This window comes from Pleurodeles waltl, chromosome 9 (genome assembly GCF_031143425.1).
Source record: "Pleurodeles waltl isolate 20211129_DDA chromosome 9, aPleWal1.hap1.20221129, whole genome shotgun sequence".
Lineage (NCBI taxonomy): Eukaryota > Metazoa > Chordata > Amphibia > Caudata > Salamandridae > Pleurodeles > Pleurodeles waltl.
Genome location: NC_090448.1, coordinates 266610100 through 266630476, shown reverse-complemented (window position 1 = coordinate 266630476; position 20377 = coordinate 266610100). Strand labels below are relative to the sequence as shown.

At 49.3% G+C, this 20377-nt stretch overlaps 1 protein-coding gene across 1 annotated transcript in view; it reads left to right on the top strand.

Moving 5' to 3' along the window:
* The window catches only part of IARS1 (isoleucyl-tRNA synthetase 1), a 703557-nt gene extending 701115 nt beyond the window's left edge, over positions 1 to 2442 (top strand). Inside the window, exon 34 of the mRNA XM_069206674.1 lies at positions 2157 to 2442. Within this exon, the coding sequence (XP_069062775.1) occupies positions 2157 to 2239 (83 nt within the window). The 3' untranslated portion in view covers positions 2240 to 2442. The remainder of the gene's footprint in view (positions 1 to 2156) is intronic.
* The last annotated feature ends 17935 nt before the right edge of the window (positions 2443 to 20377 follow it).

Here is a 20377-nt window from a genome sequence, read left to right as displayed (position 1 = left end):
ACCAAAAGGTTACTCTGTCCGCACATTCTGTTTCCATGCTTCTGTTGTTGGGTGTTCCCCAACATAGACCTTCACCACAGCCAAAAACACTGAATGCCCAAGCAAACTCTGAGTTCCCATTGGCAATGCACTGTTGATTAACTGGTCAATAATTTTTTCCTATGCTTTTACCGCCTCTCCCACTCCTTCTGTTCACAGTTCGGAGGGTTCAGCAAGCATCCATCATATATTCAGCTTGGTGGTTCCCACGTGGGCCAGGAAACTCTGGTTCAACACCCTTCTTGACCTCTCCAGATTGTGCCCAACTGGCCAGACCTTCTCACTTGGAATCAGGGCACAGTCAGGCACCCGAATGCCAGCCAGCTCAATCTTTCAGTTTGGCTCCTGAAGTCCTAGAATCTGGGTTTCTTCAGCCTGCCTCCTGAATCTATGACCATTCTCAAGGAGGCCAGCAGGCCTACAATGCGGGCCTGCTATGCATGGCTTAATGGAAAGGATTTGTCCACTACTGCTTCCCTAAAAACATTGACCCACTCAAGCCAGCAATGCCAGACATGCACATTGACCCACTCAGGCCAGCAGTGCAAGACATAGTTTGCTACATGCTTCATCTGCAAACGTCAGGCCTCACCTTCACATCTGTCCATCTTCGCTTAGCTGCAGTTGCAGCTTACTTCAAAATAGGGAACATACTTCACTATTCAAGGTTCCGGGTGTCAAGGCCTTCATGAAAGCAAGTCATTCCACCCAGGGTACCCCCGGCCCTTGTCTGTAAGCTCAGTATTGTTCTCATATGACTCATGGTCCTTCCTTTTGAACCCCTTCATTTGTGCATCCTGCTGTTTCTTTCCTAGTGCCTTTGTCCTCTCAGGCGTGTAACTTCAAGCTCTTTCCCCCCAGGAACCTTTATTTTAGATGCACAATGAAAGAGTCATCCTTAGGGCGAATCAAAAATTTCTGCCGAAGGTGGGATCTTTTTTCCACTTTACCCAAAAAATTGAACTCCTTGTCTCACACCCAGGCTCCGGCAGAAAGGGCCCTTCACACACTAAAGGTCAAGAGGGCCCTCATTTATTAACTGGCAATACAAAACCCTTTTGGAAATCTCAGGAGCTCTTTGTCTCATTAAAAAAAAAAAAAAAAAAAAAACACAAAGGCAATGCCTTCTCTAAAGGCTGAATAGCCAAGATGCTAGTCAAATATTTTCAGGCTTGTTATGCTTAAGCCAAGAAGCAATTGCCCACGCCACCCAGGCCCCACTCCATCCACAAAAAGGGGCCTTCAAGGCTTTCTTTGTTAACAGTCCCATAGATGATATGTAAAACATCTACTTGGCCCACTTCACACACATTCACTAAGCACTACTTTAAGAATATCTTAGGACCTCTACAAGCTAACATTGACCAAGCTGTAGCACTTTTCCAGCATCCTCAGGCAAGTTACCTATTACAGTCCATGTAGAGTAAGTGTATTGTCAGCTACACCTGCCACAAATGGAAATGTTATCTTGTAAGCATCTGTTTGAGGCATGTAGTGCTGTAGATTCACATGCACCCACCCTCCTCCCGGAAAGCCTCAAGATGTTGCAGATGCCTTTGTTTCTTTGTTCTCTTGCATGGTTAGCTCCATTTCATCCTCACCTGCTGTGCAGAAAAGCAGTCTAACAATGGAGCCAATGTTCATGTGCATTACTAGTCATAGCAGGAGTCACCATACCTTATGATTCAAAAGACTTCTTTGAAGAAAAACAAGTTGCACACATCCAAGCCCAACATTAGATGGCAGGAGTATGCAGAGCATGTGATCCACAGCACTACATGTCACAAACCGATGCTAAATGAGTAAATCACATTTTCCTTTCTTCTCATTTGGTGTGCCAGTTCACCTCTATTTCTTGCTACTATCACCCCAGTTTTCATGACGATAAACAATTTAGATGCAGCTAGGGATTGCAGATAACTTTTCGCGCCCTGTCCATGCATAAGTCAATGGTATACAGCAAATTTGTACTAAATCAATAATGTCTGAAAGTACTTGCAAAAGTATGTATGTTGTTCATGTACCTTGCACAGCAGTAGCTCAGGAATAGTTTGAATGTACCTTCATCAGATATTTACATTAAATCAACTCATTTATTTTATTGTTCATCTCTTTAGAAATTACGGATGGTACGTCCCTGGAGACCCTTCACATGAAGACGGTATATATAAGGGTTTTACCTACAACTGCTGACAGCTAAAGACTTGACTTTGGCTTTTCAGTAGACCCTCATCCCCTTTGCTCGGAAGCTGGAATCCTGGTAAAGATTGTTTGCTTTGTGACCATCACTCCAGTCCATTTTAAAGAAGTATACACTGCAAGTTGTTCTATGTCTGTGCGTGTCTAAAATGCTGCTAATGGCTATGGTGATGTTACCAATAAAAAAAAAAACTTTTCTGAAAACATGCTTGTGTTCTCACTTTCTTTAACATATTTCTCTCCTTGCTTGCCATTCTTCGCATGACATAGGCCTATAGGAAGAGGGGGAATATAACCTAATCTGAATTCCCCTTTAATCAAAGACATTTTAACAAACTCCATGCATCTCCCCAGCCTTCTTTACTTCTCAGCTGTCGTCATTCATGCATAATTTTCCCCCGCCCCCTTGCTGCCATATTCTCCCAGCCACTTCCCATTTTGTTTCCGCCCTAAGCTGTCATCCATGCAGCTGCTAGTCCCTGCCTGTCCTGCTATCTTTCTCCTGCAGCACTGTTTCTCCCTTAATAGCATTTGTGCTTGTCCTCCTTCTCTGCTCCCCTAAGATGCTACCTTTCTCCCTCAGCACTGTTCCTCCCTTAATAGCCTTTGTGGTGCTTGTCCTCCTTCTCTGCTCCCCTCAGATCCTCCCCCTTGCAGCCTTGGTTGTCTGCCATCTCCCCCACTGCCTTGCAAACCACAAAGTCATCTTCTACCCTTGGTGAGCCCTTCAGTTGGCCTTGACCTTCCCCTCATCCTTTTTCTTCCCCTCATGTTTTTTTCTTTCCATCAGCCATCTTCTACTCCTGGCTATTTTCTTTCTTCCTTAGCTCCCTTGCCTGTCTTCCTTAGCTCCCTTGCCTGTCTTCCTTAGCTCCCTTGCCTGTCTTCCTTAGCTCCCTTGCCTGTCTTCCTTAGCTCCCTTGCCTGTCTTCCTTTGCTCCCTTGCCTGTCTTCCTTTGCTCCCTTGCCTGCCTTCCTTTGTTCCCTTACCTGCCTTCCTTTGTTCCCGTACCTGCCTTCCTTTGCTCCCTTACCTGCCTTCCTTTGCTCCCTTACCTGCCTTCCTTTGCTCCCTTACCTGCCTTCCTTTGTTCCCTTACCTGCCTTCCTTTACTCAATTCCCTGGCTGTTTTTTTCTGGTTAATATGTCTTACTCAAAAATATAATGCAATACCAAACAAACAAATAATGCCTCAACCTGTATGCCAGAATCCCAATTGTAAAGAAAGACAATCTGATAGAGACTACTAGCTGCAAATTCCTTACCTTTGAATTCTCCCCAGGCATCAGACTTGATCTGGAAGATTATTGTGAGCCGTACCCCTGCACGCCGGTGGGTGGCGCCAATCGGCTCCCAAGTCCACCATCTGTGTTGTTCACGCTGGATATGACGTTGCTGGTCCTATATGGGTGCCATTGAGATACACCAATAAGCAGTTCTTTTTTTTTTTTTTACACTATCTGAGTGCTGATCCAAGGAGAGCTACTCCTCAGTCACTTTTTTACTGGCTTATCTGATAGAGACAACTAGCCGCATATTCCTTAACTTAGAATTCTCCCCAGACATCAGACTGCAAATTTTCCTCAGCAGTAACTCTGCGCGTCGGTACAGGGCGTTGAGCGACACAGTCTCCAGACATGACGTCAGTAGAGTCCATATATTCCCTCCTCCAACGCGCTGACATCAGTTTCTTCTTTTCCACGCAGCAGCGTGGATCCGGTATACAGAGTACCTCAGGCCCTTTGGCCTTTTCTACCCGAATTATGTTGTTTTTTCTACAGCTTTCATTCACAATAGTGTATATGCCTTCTGGGTTTAAACCCTTTGGCTCCTGTTCCCAACATATGTCGGTCACGGATCCACATTCCGTCTGTTTGTGGGGTCTCGGGTCTCATGACGTTGCTGACTGCGACGCCTGCCATCATATGAAGCCGAATTCTTTGAGGGAGCGTTGCATGAAGCTCCTAGCGGCGTGGGCGGACAAGTCCTCTCCCCATCGGAGTCCATCTTCTTTTTCACGTGAGCTCTCCAAAGGTCTTTCTCGGATGACTCTGTTGACCTTGGGTGGTCCATCGGCATCTTCCTGGTGAGTTTTCCCGGGCGCCCTCTCGCACTTCAGCATCACAGTCCCTGTTTTTTCCTCATGTGTAGTCTGCATCCGAGTCGACCTCTTCACTTCTGCTGTATCCCGGCGCTGGGGCGACTATAGTCCATATGCAGGATTACTATACGTCCCTGCATTCCATCTTTGGATCTGTCCCTCCCTCTGGAGCGCCTTTGGGCCCTAAGGAGGTGGTGAGTGTTTTGACGGGGTCTTCGCCGGCGGTTTCATCATTGGTGCACGTTCAACCAACTGCCCCAACTTCAGAGTCTTATCACTGCCAGTGCACGGCCTCTTACGACTTCCGTAGCCTCCGCCTGATCCTGTTGTCCAGACACCTCTCACAGTGCCGTTGGACCGGTCTACTCCTATATTGATTTCCCCGGAGTCGGATGATGCAGCTTCCGAGGAGATTTCCCCTACTCGACGTCGGCTGACGTCTTCTCCGACGCCTGGAGCGGCGTTGCTTCCTCTGGATATGCTGTCTGTTCTGGATCCTCTCCCTGCACTGCCACAAGATCCCTTTACGGAGCCCCCTCCGGGTTCCTCCTCTGAATGGGTGTTTGCTTTAGCTACTGCTAGTTGCCTTGATTCCTCGCCAGCGTCCAGCCTGATCTCTTCCCCTGGATTTGGCGACGAAAGCCAGCACTGTTTTTGCAGATGTGTTGCAACGGGTCGCTGAGGTTTTGATCTTGCAGCTTCCCATGGTGCAGTTATCTACGGATCCATTGTTACCTTTTCATTCGGATCCATTTACCACTGAACCTGTTCTACCTTACTGCGAGGCTCTATATGACATCATTCTGGGTGTCTTGAATCAGCCTGTCTTTGGTCCTTCTGTGGACCACTCCATTTCACACAGGCATCGACCAGCACAAGAAGACCCCTTGTGTCTTCGCCACCACCCTACTCCTCGGGGTTTTGTTATTTCACATCCCCTTGCACTGTTACGTTGCGACTCTTTTGGAACTGCCCATTTCCTGTAAGGTGTGAGTTCTATTCAGGCTCACCCCATTTTTCAGTTGCATGTTATTACATTTCTTGTAGTTCTTATCCTTTGAGTCGCTTTTAAGAACCCCTCGCTTTTTACGGTGGGGTTTTTGTATCCATGTTGGATCTTGTTGTATTGCGTTCCTTTCCATGATGCTGCTGCTGTCCACGGAGCTGTAGTTCTCATTTCTATTTGTCGGCATATTGCCGTGTTATGTAGTAGCACACTTCTGAGGCAGGGCCGGGTGCCCTCTTATCATTTGGCCATCTCTGTTGGCAGATTTTTTGCCTACTTATGGTCTTTTCATGCGACGGTTCGTGGATCTCCTTTTTGTTGTAGTTTTTCTGACTACATTGCCTTTCATTAGTTTACCTAGGTAATTTGCCTGTCGTCTCTGTTACTAGATTTGGATTTGACATTGGCTCTTTTGTGCTTTTGGAAGTATGCTACTTGCTGCAGGTGTTTCGTTTTGCTTACCATGTAAGTATGTTAGTACTCCTACAGGAGCCTTTCTCTTGTTTTTTTCAATTTTTCAAATTGTTTTTTCTTGTCTTTGTTTTCCTCTGCTTGCAGGCTCATCTTGGTGCTTGTTGCAGTTTTACCACCCTGTTTTATGGGTGTTGTTGGTCACTGTTTCGTGTCTTCCGACCTTCACATTTCCTTAAGGACTGCAACGCTCACTGTAGCGTCTATTGCCCTGGTGGTTCCGGCCCCCCATGACATGGGTTACCAGCTATCCACTTCAGCACTGTTTTATTTTATTTTTTAAACAAAAAAAAAAGGGACGAATACCGTGCTCTGCAATGGAGGGTCCCTAACTCTCTTTCCATTTTTACTCTCTTGCCCGCTCTTCTCAGGCCATTCTGAGCTTGAGTTTTTGCCTGTGCTTGTTTATGGGATATCTCTTTCCCACATCATATGTTGGGTTCTTTTGGGCGTACTTCATCTTCTTGAGGAAGTGCTGTTTCTCCTTCTAACCTATTCAGGGTTATCCCTTGTTTTGTCGAATCTATCCTGTTATCTCCCTTCCTCTCCCCCTTTCACAGTATAGTGCTACTATTAACGCTGGCTCCTGCAACCCTTTTTTCTCGGCTTGCTTATTGCCTTTTCCCTCGCCTTCCCTGTTCGTTGTGGTGGGTTGGGAAGCATTCTATCTTTTGCCTCCCTTTTTCGGCATTCCCTCCATTACTCTTGATTGATTGGCTGACGACAGATTGTTTTGTCCCTTCTATGCACTCCATGTGGGCTGCTTCCTTACACAAGTAGTCATGTGCACTGATTCTTTCAGTTGCTTCCCTCCATTCCATCCTTATGGCTTGGAGATGGCGCTGTGTTATTCATGTACTTTTGTTTTTTTGACACTTTGCATCATGTTTTCTTCAGTGGCCCCGGTCAACGGTTGTCTCTCCCTGCTTCCCCCCGTCCTCGTCGATGCAGTCATAGACCCTCGATCCTTATGTCTTTTGACCTTCTACATGTTTCCCCTTTCATGCGATTACCTGACCTTGTATTCCTTCGGGGTGACATGGTCGGTTTACTTTGGGGTCATGATCTTCCGATATGTTCTGTGCTTCCAGCTGCACAGTTCTGTGGGTTCCCTTGTGTGCGGACGTTTACTCTGCCTGCAGTTCCCATTCAGGCTGCTTTCTTATGTTTCATGCTTGTTTCCATTGTCAGGGGCTCTTTTATTCCCCTTAATTTCGTTTTTCAAATTCACTTTGCTCTGGCTTCGCACGGGAATGTCTCTTTGTCTCTTGTCGTTCCTGTTCTGCTGCCATGTGCCTTTCTTCATACACTGCCTTGTGTATGTTGGTATGCTTTGCACTTTTACGCAGGGCCTTGTTACCCTTTTCCACTTATGCCTGATGCTGCTTCCCAACTCCTTCTGAGTTGCCCATTGCAACCTGTCTGCCTGTATTTTTGCAGTTTTCATTCATTCTTCCTGATCCCTGGCTTTAGCTTGTGTGAGTTGTCACATATCGCCTCTGCTGGGGTACTATCTCATTCTGACTGTGAGATTGTTTGAATGGCACACTGTTTGCCATTTTTCTTTATCCTGTCACGCGTCTTGTATCACATGTTTATGGATCTATCTCTGTTGGCCATAGCCGTGTTTCCCTTCATCAACTACTGCTGGTTTTGTTTTGCAGTTCTCCCTCTCCTAGGGCAGGGTCGCTGCCCAGGTTCCTTTGGTAACTTCATGTTCCAGTCCAACCTTCGCATACCCCTGTGGCTTTGTTGGTCATTCTTTCAGATGAATACCTTATGTTATTTTCTCTCCCTCTCTGTCTTGAGCCTGGTTCTTCCTGTGTGTTGCTAGGTTGTTCCATGCAAGACTGAGATGTTTTGTTCGCACCCATCCTCCGTGGTGGGGGATTGCTTGGGTATCGAATTCTAAGATAAGGAATCTGCCGCCAGTTGTCTCTATCAGATGGACAAGTTACTTACCTTCAATAATGCCTTATCTGGTAGAGACATAGACTAGCCGCAGATTCCTTATTGACCCACTCAACCTCCCCGGTTGTGAACTGTCTCTTCAGTCTCGCTTGAGGTGATTTGGGGGTTTACTAGTTCTTGTACGTCTCTCGGGGTCCCTTCTATTTTGTGGTTGGCATATACACTATTTCACTGTTTCTTTCTTTCATTGCCAGTTTCTCTGTGTCTCTGCGTTGTGCTGTGGCCTCAAGTCACTGACGAAATTGACGTCGGCGAGTCGGAGGAGGGAATACATGGACTCTGCTGACGTCATGTCCGGGGACGACGTCGCTGCGGAGTCGCTCAACGCCCTCTACTGACACGCAGAGGTACTGCTGAGGAAACATTTCCGGATCTAGTCTGAAGCCTGGGGACAATTCTAAGATAAGTAATCTGCAGCTAGTATATGTCTCTACCAGATAAGGCATTACCGAAGGTAAGTAACTTGTCCTTTTAGACTTTTTGTCAAGTCTTTTTCAAATTTCACTCCCGATGCTTCGAGGATGTCTTCATGGAAGACAGGATTCAAGCCCTGCAGGTCCTGTCATAGAGCGATGTCCATGACATATCCGCACCTCGAGCGTCTTTGGTGTCTAGAGCATGACCACAACCCAAAGTCGTGCTCTGGGTGCCGTTCCATGCATCCAAAGGCTTTGAGGGAGCGGTCCCTAAAGCTGATGACAGCCCGGCACTCAACTCCATGCAAGTCAAGGTCCCAGTTGAGAGGAAGGTCCTGGGACCATCGCAGAGTACAAAGTTGTAAGTCAAGGCACAAGGAAAAATCCAAAAAGTCAAAGGGCTTTTTGACGTCTCCTCGTCCATTGGGCGACAGGACAGAGCATCTATGCTCTAGGCCTTGTTCTGCGAAACCTGAGCCTGGGCAGACTCTACGCCTCCTCGAGTTTCTGGGAGCCGAAGTGACCGCTGCCCAACTCTGAGAGTTTTATGAGGCCATGCATCTCACCTTTGGGCAGACATGATCCTGCTGGAGTGCCTTCGGGCCTCACTGGGTCAGAGGGGGCCCCTTAAGGTTCTGCGGGTGGATCCGGCCCAGTTGCCAAGGTGCTCCCAGGCATCCAGTTCGGAATCCAGACCGGCACCGGCTATGCCACCTCGACCTTCCCTGACTCTGGTCCTGATGCAGAAGTTCCTAGCGCCGTCCGTGTCGATGGGCGTGCCATCCCCATTGTAATTCCCGACTCCGACAGGAAGCTGGATGGGTGCCATACAGACACCAGTGCCGGCAGATGCTTTGCCTTCTAGTTCAGATACTGAGCCCTTTTCCTTTGTGCTTGCCTTCGCAGATGAACGGGAGGGGTTGCTGAACCTGTTAGAATACCAGCTCCATGAAGAAATGGACTCGCATGAAGACTTGGGTGAGGCCAGCAGACTGGACACTTCTCCAAATACTGGCATGCTTTCTCACCTTACCGAGCCTACAGAGGATGGAGTTATGGTGGTGAGAAGAGCAGCTGAGGTCTTAGACCTTCAACTGCCCACAGTGGCCATCAAGACTAACCTCTTGACAGAGGTGCTGCAACCAGGAGCTTCCTTCTCAGAACCTCTGCTCCCTACTTTCTTGATGCAGCACCCCTCCCCTGAGAGCTTTTTGGTCCAAGTCTCTACCTCTCATGGCGCGTTCCCTTCCGCTCCCCCGGATATGGAATCCAAAAGGTTAGACTTGTGTGACAATACGTTTTTTTCCACAAGCCTTGCATTACAGTCCTTGAACACCACATTCCTTTTGGGCCGTTGTTCCCTCACTCAGTGGGACAGGTTGCACAAGTGCTGCCACAGGTCCCAGAGGAAGCCCGTGCTGTACTCTCTCAGGCTTTTGCCAATCAGAGAGATGAGGCAAAGTTCACAATTTTTGCAGACTTGACACAACTGACTTGCTAGGCAGATCGGTTTCTTTCAACAGTGGCCGTGAGGTGCCACACCTGGCTGAGGACGTCTGGCTTTTGTTGGGCTGTCCAGGCTTCTTTGATATACATGCCCTTTGATGGCACCCGTCTCTTCTGAGACAAGGCAGACTCGGTACTCCAGTGCTTCTAGGATTCTCGGGCTACGGCTAGGTCATTTGGCCTCAAGTCAGCTCCTCGTCCCCCTCAGTCTGCCTTTTGCCCCTTTTGTGGCTATGGAAGAGGTCTCCAACCACACCCATTCCCAGTCAGCCACAATGCTGCGTATGCTGCCCATCCTCTGCTTGGCTGAGGGCAGAAGGACCAGGTACCCAGTAGGACCTATGAGAGGGCTTCATTAAAGGGGAGCATGGGTTCTGAGGACGAAGCTCGAGGTTGAAGCACCTCTGTCGAGAGATTGGTCTTGACTGCCACTGAAGGCTACTCAAGGTCCAAGACCTCAGGTGCTCTACTCGCCACAATTGAATACGAAGTTCCCTCCTCTGTAGCCGTAGTAGTGGGAGAAAGCATACCAGTATCTGGAGAAGTATCAAGACTGCTGGCTTCACCCAAGTCACTACATGAGTCCATATGGTCTTGGAGCTGGTATTCTAAAGGGCCCAGCGACCCCTCCTGTTCCTCACCGAAACCTATGCCATAAGAAAGGTGCTCAGGATCCAACATATGAGGCAAGGCCTGGGCCGGCATCAGAGTCAAAGATATTTTCCACCGGTGCTGCTCATTGCTGGCTGTGTCCACTGTAATTGTGAGTGCAGCACCTTTTGATGTGTTACTTTCTTTGACATAGTTTGATATCACTGCGTTTGCTATGTGCAGCACTCCATTGACCAATAGGCAATTTTGTGCACCCACATGAAACACCAGTGTACGCATCAAAGTTCGTATTTTGTTTTTCTTTTAAGCATCGTTCCAGATTTATGCGAAGAATGACAGACAGTGAGTTGTTTCATGTCTGGTTGTGCATAGCTTCCTCAAAGCTTATTTTGCTTTGTATTCTGATTTTTGCAATTGTACTTGTGCATTGGTAGTAAACTATGAACTACAAGAATAAGAATTCAGTGAAAAAAATATGGTTACTTAGCTGTGAAGGATCAACGTGAGAGTTTCCAGTTGATCTGACAGGGTTTCTAAACCTAAATCTGGCCACATCCATGCTGGGTTACTTACGTGGTCCAACATCACTGAACGCTTCTCCAAGAGGCAACTTGGAACTGTTGCACTGTCCTGGCTCTCCTTGGTGGAAATCAGTCAATCATAGGCAAGCTTGTTGTTCTACCCTCTCTGGTGGGTGTGGTGGAACCTAGTGTAGGCCATGTGTGCCACCTGGATCACTGCTCTTTGCTATAGTAGCAGGGCCATTCTTAAAATATAAATACATGCTCCACAATTATTGATGGTTTTCAAAATCAGACGTTCTTTAATGTAAAATGTACAATTATCTGGCCGTTGCACAATAACTGCAATCATGAATGCGTTCATCTCAGTCAAATCCAGTTGCTGTATTATAGATAGTGTACGGGGGGCTATTGTATTTGGACCCATTTTTTTCACCACTACTGCACTTTCGTATTACAAAAGGGGCAGCAGGCAGTTGTGCTGCCCCTTCTATGATATGACAAGGTGGTATTCCCTCCATGCAAATAAGGGAACCCTTTACCTTTGCACCTGTGGCGTATTACAGAGGCTGGCACAGTGACAAAGAAGCTGCCACGATGTGCACTGATAGTGCGACTCTTTTGAAGTGCTGCACAGTCATGGTATGCCTTGAGAAGGGTTCCAGGAACTTGTGGTTACTAGCTGGAAAAGTCAGTCACTGCACCCACCTGTGATAGGATCCCAGCTCCCTCTTGAAAGTGGGCTGGGTCGCTGCCTGCAGTGAAATGTAGATCAGCAGCTTTAAACAGCCAGTTCACCTATGCACTTTCACAGTGAAGGCACAAGTTTGTGCTGCACTTTGCACAGAACTTTTTGTGTATTCAGGCTGTGCTGAGCACAACAAGTTGAGGGTGCACCGTGTCACAAATTGAAACAGTGCAGCCAAACTGTTATTCCGACGCAGGTGCCATAAAATGAGTTCTTTGGCTGAGTCCTGGCATGCAAACTTAATGAAATACCCTAACATTTGCTGCTAGTATAATTGCCACATCTTATGTTTAAGAAGAACTGGGGTAGCATGGAGAGCAAAAGAACAATATATTAAACCCAGATCTGTGACTGGGCGTCAGTGTTTGAAACGTTTCAGCACTCCGTCCATCATCCTTTTGTGTTGCTAAAGTTGCCCAAAGTGGGAAGGGTATTCCTAGATGTGGGTCCCCTGCTCACTGTGCCACTGGATTTAAGGTAGTTTGGCTCATGAAGGGTGATACCCTGAAACTGGTCACAGAAGGCTTGTTTCCAGACCAGTGAGGACCTGGCCTCGCAGTTCGATCTGGACTGTTCCCATGGGGAGCAGGGTTAAGACTGATTTGCATATGGCTGGGTCCAAACTGGGGTGGCGTGGTGAGCAAAAGAAAGATGGATTAAACCCAGATATGTGACTGGGGGTGAGTGAAACGTTTCAACACTCTTTCCATCATCCTTTTGTGTTGCTAAAGAAACAAGATCTTCAGTCCTGCCCTCCAACTGTGCCAAGAAATCTGACTCTTCAATAATTGAGATTTTGGAGTCCTTAACCAATACCACCAACTTGGTCATTGATTTTTTATCTCACACTTGGGATTCTTTTGGCATGGTTGCCCCCGCGTTTTGCCTGATAATGATGCTGACTTGACAGGGTGTGCTGGGATCCTGCTAACCAGGCCCCAGCACCAGTGTTCTTTCCCAAAATCTGTACCATTGTTCCCACAAATGGCACACCCCTGGCACACAGTTAAGTCCCTTCTAAAAGGTACCCATGGTACCAAGGGCCCTGTGGCCAGGGAAGGTCCCCATGGGCTGCAGCGTGTGTTATTCCACCCTGGGGGACCCCTCACCAAACACACTGCCATTGTGGCTTGTGTGTGTTGGGAAGAAAAAGACAAAGTCGACATGGCACCCCTCTCAGGGTGCCTTGCCCACAAACCACTACCTGTTGCATAGGTGAGTCACCCCTCTAGAAGGCCCTACAGCGCTAAGGCAGGGTGCACTATACCACAGGTGAGGGCGTAGCTGCAGAAGCAATATGCCTCTACAGTGTTTACGTCCATTCTTAGACATTGTAAGTGCAGTGTGGACATACTGAGTATATGGGCTGCATGTTTGTCATTACAAACTCCACAGTGCCATAATTTCTTCCCTGAAGTCTAGGAAGTTTGACATCAAACCTCTCAGTACAACAAACCCACACTGATGCCAGTGTTGGATTTATTGAAAAATGCACCCAGAGGGCATCTTAGAGATGCCCCCTGTATTTTAGCCAGATGTCTAGTGCAGGACTGTCTGGTTTGTGCCAGCCTGCCACTTCCAGACAGGTTTCTGACTGCATGTGTGAGAGCCTTTGTGCCCTCTGTGGCCAGAAACAAAGCCTGGACTGGGTGGAGGTTCATCACACCTTCCCCCTTCTCCCCCCCCCCTCCCAGAACAGTCACACCTTGCTGTGAGCCTTAAATGCTTAGACCTCGTGTTACAGTGCCTCAGGGCATTCTAGCTAGTGGAGATGCCCGCCCCTGGACAAAGCTCCGCTTTTGGCAGGAATATTAGGGGAAAAAAGGAGTGACCACTTCAGCTGGACCTCCCGTAAGGTGTCCAGTGCTGAAGTTACCCTCCTCCTTGCAAAATCCTCCATCTTGGTTTGGAGGAGAGGGATCAATAGGGTTAGGTCTGTGTCCCCCACCCCAAAGGGAGTGGACACCGGAAGGGTGTAGTCACCCCCAGGGACAGTAGCCATTGGCTACTGCCCTCTGACCCCCCTGGAACGCCCCTAAATCCAGGATTTAAGGGCTGCCTTGATCCTAGCTCCTCAGATTCCTGGGGACCTTAAGAGGACAAGAAGAAGAAAGAAGGACTGCTAAGCTGACCCCAGCAGAGAAGACTGAAGACACCAACTGACTTGGCCCCAGCCCTTACAGGCCTGTCTCCAGCTTCTGAAGCCTTGCTACAAAAAAGCAACACATCCTGGAGGACCAGCGACCTCTGAAGACCCTCAAGAGGACTGCCTGCCCGCCAGAGGCCAAAATCTCATGTGGACAACGGCCCTGTCCAGAAAGAAACTCCAACAAAGGACTCCAGAACCACCCCGGATCTGCGAGTCCAGCCCACTCTGCACCCAATGCCCACGGCTTGTGTTCAGGTGGCCCAACCGACTAGAGCTGGCCCCTAGGCGATTCTGACCTATTGTCTACCCTGGGTTGACCCCTCATGTCCACCACCACAACGCCTGCAGCCTAAATCCGCAGGACCCCCTGACTACAGAAGAAACAGATGAAGATTACCAACGCCTAAAGATACCCCTGCACCCGCAGCCCCCTGACCTTGGGAAATCTGACCACCTCCTCTTTGTCCAGCCTGTGGTTTTCTGGAACCGAACCCCTGGACCTAGCCTGCAGCATCTTTGTGACCCCTGGTGGTCCCCCTTTTGAAAAGCATTGGGAGCCGAACGCTAAGTTTGCACCCGGCCGGCCCTGTGTGTAGGAAAGTACCCTCTTTTTGGCATGTTACCCCCAATTTCTGCCTGATTTCAGTGTGTTTGACTATCTTCACTCGTATCCTGCTAACCAGGACTCCAGTGATTATGCTCTGTCGCCTCTACATTTTGTCAATGCATACTGGTAACCCAGTATTTCACCCAAAATTGGCATACTGGTCACCCCTTATAAGTCCCTAGTATATGGTACCTAGGTACACAGGGCATTGGGATTCCAGGGGATCCCTATGGGCTGCAGCATTTCTTTTGCCACCCATAGGGAGACCATGCAAGGCTTCTACAGGACTGACATTGCAACCTGTGTGAAATGGTGCATGCACCATTTCACTGTCATTTACACTGCACCAGGTCATTTATAAGTCACCCATATTGCAGGCCTTCTAGCTCTGAAGGCAGGGTGCAGAGTACCAGTGTGTGAGGGCACTTGTGCACTAGTAGAGGTGCCCCCACGACCTCCAGGACCATTTTCACAGACTTCGTGAGTGCGGGGATGCCATTTTGCATGTGCACTCAACATAGGTCACTACCTATGTCCAGCTCCACAATGATAACTGAATATTGCCATGTTTGGTATCAAACATGTTGGAATCATACCCCAAGGCTTTTGCAAGCATTGGTTGTATGAGTCCATGCACTCTGGGAGCTCCTTAGAGGACCCCCAGTACTGCCATTACAGCCTTCTGAGGTTTTCCAGGCAGCCAGAGCTGCTGCCACCTCACAGACAGGTTTCTGCCTGCCTGTTGCTCAAGCAGCTTGAGCTCAGGAAGGCAGAACAAAGCATTTCCTTTGGAAGATGGGTGTTACACCCTCTCCCTTTGGAAATAGGTATTACAGGCATGCGAGGGGTAGCCTCCAAGAGCCTCTGGAAATCCTTTGAAGGGCACGGATGGTGCCCTCCTTGCATAATCCAGTCTACACCGGTTCAGGGACCCCCAGTCCCTGCTCTGGCACGAAACTGAACAAAGGAAAGGGGAGTGACTATGCCCCTGTTCAACAACACCCCAGGGGCGGTGCTCAGAGCTCCTCCAGAGGGTCCCTGGGTTTTGCCATCTTGGATTCCAAGTTGGTAGGGCACTCTGGGAGCAACTGAGTGGCCAGTGCCAGCAGGTGACGTCAGAGCCATCCCCTGATAGGTGCGTACCTATGTAGCTGACCAATCTCCCTTTCAGGGCTATTTAGGGTCTCTCTCTTGGGTGGTTCTTCAGATTCAGTTTGCAAGACTCCAGCAGGAGTCCTCTGCATCCTTTACTTCCCCTTCTTACCGAAGAAACTGCATCTGGACCCTCCAGGAGCTCTACAAACTGCAACAAAGAAGCAAAGACGACTTCTGCAACATTGTAACTTCAGCTCCTGCCAGCAACGGCAACTGTTTCCAGGTCGTGCATCCTCCGAGGACTGCCTGTCTTCAACCTACACCAGAAGAACAAAGGAATCTCCCTTGAAGGAAAGGAGTCACTTCTCTGCTTCAGCAGGCACCCCTTTGCAGCGACGACTGGTGGCTTAGGTACCCTCTCCTGAAGAAGTGCGTGGATTCAGCAACACGGGTGGTGGACGGAAGTGGTCCTGACATCCAACTGTCCAACTTTGGTGGAGGTAAGAGCTAGCCTCCCCACGCAAGTCAGTACCTCCATGCACTGTGTGTTTTGCAGTTGCCAAGGTTTGTTGGCATCCTTCCACGAAGTTCTTTGTGCACAGTGCTGCTCCGGCCCCCAACCCTCTATCCTGTGACGCACAGCTTCCTAAGTGGTTCTTCACCGGCGTGGGATCCCTTTGTGTAGTGCTACGCGGGCCTCCTTTTGCACCTCCTTTGTCCCTGTGCTGTGGGATTCCTGTATGCGCTGCCTGGTCATCTGAGGGCTCTCTGAGTTACTGAGAGCCCCCTCTGAGTCCCCCTCCTGGTCCTGGGCAGCAGCATTTTCTGCTAACTGCATGCTTTGTGTTTGCCAAGGCTTGTTGGTGGAATCCAGCTACGCAAACCAGACTGCATTCATCCATCCTGCGTGGAACATCATCTGCACCAACCAGAAACCCGCATCACTCTTCTTGGGTGCAGTACTGACTGTTCTTCTTCGCTGATGGTTCTTCTTTTGCACCTCCATCTAGGTTAGCAGGGGCTCCTGTTCACCCTGGACTCTTCAGTGCTTCTTGGACTTAGTCCCCTTCTTCCACAGGTCGTCAGGTCCAGGAATCCATCGTTGGTGTCTTGTAGTCTCTTCTGGTTCTTGCATTCTTGTGTTCTTGTGTGTTCTAGGAAAGTTACTTTGATTTACTCCTGCTTTCCTCTGGGGTGGGTTCGATTACTTAGCTTTGGTGTTTTCTAATACTCCCAGCGCCCCTCTACACACTACACTTGCCTAGGTGGGAAAGCGACTTTTGCATTCCACTTTCTTAGTATACGGCTTGTGTTCCCCCTCTGCCCATTTCTAACTATTGTGATTTTCACTATTTGCACTGTTTTCGAACTGTTTTTACAGCTTTTTCTGCATACTACTGAATATAATTGGTGTATTACTTATCTCCTAAGAGAGTGTAGTCTCTTTGGCATTTGTGTCACCAAAATAAAGTACCTTTATTTTTGATCACATGGAGTATTTCATTTCATGTGTGTGAGTAGTGGGTGACTACAGTGGTATTGAATGAGCTTTGCATGTCTCCTAGTTAGGCCTTGGCTGCTCATCCACACTACCCCTAGAGAGCATGGCTTCTAGACACTGTCTTTATTTCACTAATAAGGGATAACTGGACCTGGTATGAGGTGTAAGTACCTTAGGTACCCACTACAAACAAGGCCATCCTCCTACACTGTGCCGCTGAGGGTGTGTGTTTGGTGCCGACCTGTGACCTACCATCACCATCCTCCCCCCGGTGCTCTCCTAAACCCCCAGGTCTGCCTTCTGAAGACCCGGGTACTGCTAGCAGGACTGATTCCGAGTACCCCAGTCTTGAGAGGTCTCCATTTTAAATCCTGCATCATCTTTGACCTCTGCGGCCAGCCCTGTGTTTCATGTGGTGGGTGCTTGGGGTTAACTTGAACCCCAACCTGTGGACTTCCTAATCCCCGGAGACTGGAACTGTAAGCCTTGTACTTACCTCAAAACTGTTCTAACTTTTCTTCTCCCCTAGAATTGTTCTGAAAATTGCAGTGTCAACTTGATATTTGCTATTTTCTTGAAAAGTGTATAACTTGGCAAATTGAAACAACAAAGTGATGTTGATATATATGTTTACTTACAGATGTACTTATCTGCAAACTGACTCTTGTTTCTAGAACTAAAGTAACAAAATGTATTTTTGCTATATAAAAACCATTTGCCTGGAGTTAGTCATTGTGTGTGCGCTTCATTTATTGCCTGTTTGTGTACAACAACTGTTTTGCACTTCCCTCTGATAACCCTAACTGCCCGACCATACTACCACAAAAGAGAGCGTTAGTATTATCTATTTTAGCCTCTGTAAAGCCTCTGGGGAACTGCCAACAGTCAGCCACTTTAACACTCCAACCGCCATGGCGGTAGCAACAAACACCGCAGCGGTCACCACCAACAGACAGGCGGAAGCAGTGTACCGCCCACCCTATCACAACCCACCAATCCGCCAGCTTTTCCGGGGCGGTACCAACGCCATCAAAAGCACGGCGGAAACAGTACACAGAAGGGGAACCACTCACCTTTTGACACTCAACGAAGAACCAGGACGCCATGGAGCCCGAACAACAGGTCCTGCCAATGCTGGTGTATCTGCTAATACACCAGGAAAATCAAAGAAGGCAGCGGCGACAACCACGGTGAGTACTGCACCTATCACACAGGGGAGGGAGGGGAGGAAAAAGAGAGTGACACACACACGCAACATCCCCACCCTCACCCCCAACACCATACACACAAAAACATGCAACAACATGACATTTACACCCCGTAACCTCTGGAAGAACACAAGGACAAAAGGAATTGAGTGCAAATAGAGATCTTTAGAAATATGCAGATAAAGTTAACGATTGTAAACAGCAGTATACACAAATATTTACAATATATACAGAAGGCCGTACACTGTCCTTTGAAATTGTCCGTGGCCCAGTGGGCAAACAAACATGGGCGAAGCCCACACTCGACTCATGCCTCAAAACGGAGAGAACACTGCAGGGGTATCAGGTCGAAAACACACAGGCACCTCAGGGGGAAGGGGAGGGGGGTTGCACCTCATCCGGAAGATGGTACTACGCCACTGCTCCTCGAGAGGGCAACATGCCCACTGCTTGGTCCAGGGGAGTGCAAAGCCACAGTCTCTCAAGTGAGTGGTTTGCCCACTGCTTGGTCCTGGGGAGTGCACAGCCACAGTCTCTCAAATGGGTGGTTTGCCCACTGCTTGGTCCTGGGGAGTGCAAAGACACAGTCTCTCTAGTGGATGCATATCTCCACTTGTTCTGGAGGGGGCTTAGTGCCCAGTCTGCTTCATCCTGCCAAGGAAAGTGATAGTGGATGCATATCTCCACTGGTTCTGCGGGGGGCCTTGTGCCCAATGATGCTGCACCTGGGGTGTGGCAGTTCCCATTCCCTCACCTGGGTGTCTGAGGCATGAGATGTGCAGGGAACAAGTAGCATGATACTCCATGGAGGCAGAGCCACACTCCATCCTGCGGCGACAGGCTGAAAACTGCTGGTAATGCCAGTGCTGGTGGTGGTGCTTCAAGTGGTGGGTGGAGGGTCCAGGCCGCCTCCTTCATCCTCGGGCGGATGCCCACTGGGGATGCTGCTGATGACAGATGTAGTGGCACTGGCTGGGCATGTGGCGGTGCTTGTGACGATGTCTGTGGCGGAGGTACTGCCGGTGCAGGCCGTGGTGCAGGTGCTGGTAGTAGTGGAGGGAGACATCAGGCCGTCTCCTGCAGCCTCGGACGGCTGCCCACTGGGAATGATGCTGCTGACTGTTTTTGTGGCAGCGGCGGTGCAGGTGGCAGTGCAGGGGGCGGTGTATGTGGCGGGGCAGATGGCGGTGCAGGTGGTGGTGCCTGCGGCGGTGCCTTCTGCGGCACAGGTTGCTGGGCTGTCAGTACTTATGATGGGCACCAGTCCCTCACCTGGAGGGTCCGAGGCCTGAAATGCCTTGCCTTGGGTTTTCTTTCCCTTCTCCACCTTGCCAGACGCTGCTGGGACCTTGGCACTGGCAGATGCAGTTTTTGAGGAGGCCTTTCTGGGTGGGTCGTGCTTTTTGGCCGTGCTGCTTGCTGGCACCCTCTTCACCTTGGCAGGTGGCAGAATGGGTTGGTCCTTTGCCGGGGTCGCTGGCACACTGGCAGCCCTGACAGGTGCCCCCTTTGATCTCCTGGGACTTGCGGGTACCACCGCGGATGCCGACTTGGTGGCTGAGGTGCTGGCCTGGGATCTTGACACCCTGGCCCAAGGAGAATGAGTTTTGGGGGGGGAGGCCAAGGGAAGAGGTCAACGTTTGCAAGGAAAAGTTTTTTAGACATACTGGGACGGGAAGATGGAGAGGGTTTGGGAGTGGAGGAAGTGGGAGTGGTTGTAGGAGGTGTCTTTCTGCTGAGTTTGGGTGAAGGTGGATGGGCTGGATGCTGTTGTGAGGTGGATGGCTGTTGGGTGGGTGGGTGCTTGTGTTTGTGTACTTTGGGAGGAGGGGGTGGTGACTGCTCGTGATGGCTGTGTTGTGATGGGCGTGCTGGTGATGGAGGTAGTGGATGAGGATATAGTGCATGCATGTGTGAGTGGAGACGAGACAGGGAGGGAGGTGGACGAAGAGGAGGAGGGGGACACGGTGGAGCCAGTGGATGTTGGTGTGTCTGCATGGGCATGGTGCTTCTGTGAGTGCCTGTGAGATGTGGTGCGGTGCTTATATTTGCCTGAGACACTTTTGTGTGTTGATTTGGGTGAATGCTGGTCTGAAGGTGTGCTTGGGATAGGCTGAGGTTGAGGGGATTGGGACTGGGTAGAGGAAATTGGAGGGGGGAGGCTAGACACAGGGACAATGGCTGCCATCAGTGCTGAGGCCAGAGCCTGAAATGCTCTCTGTTGGG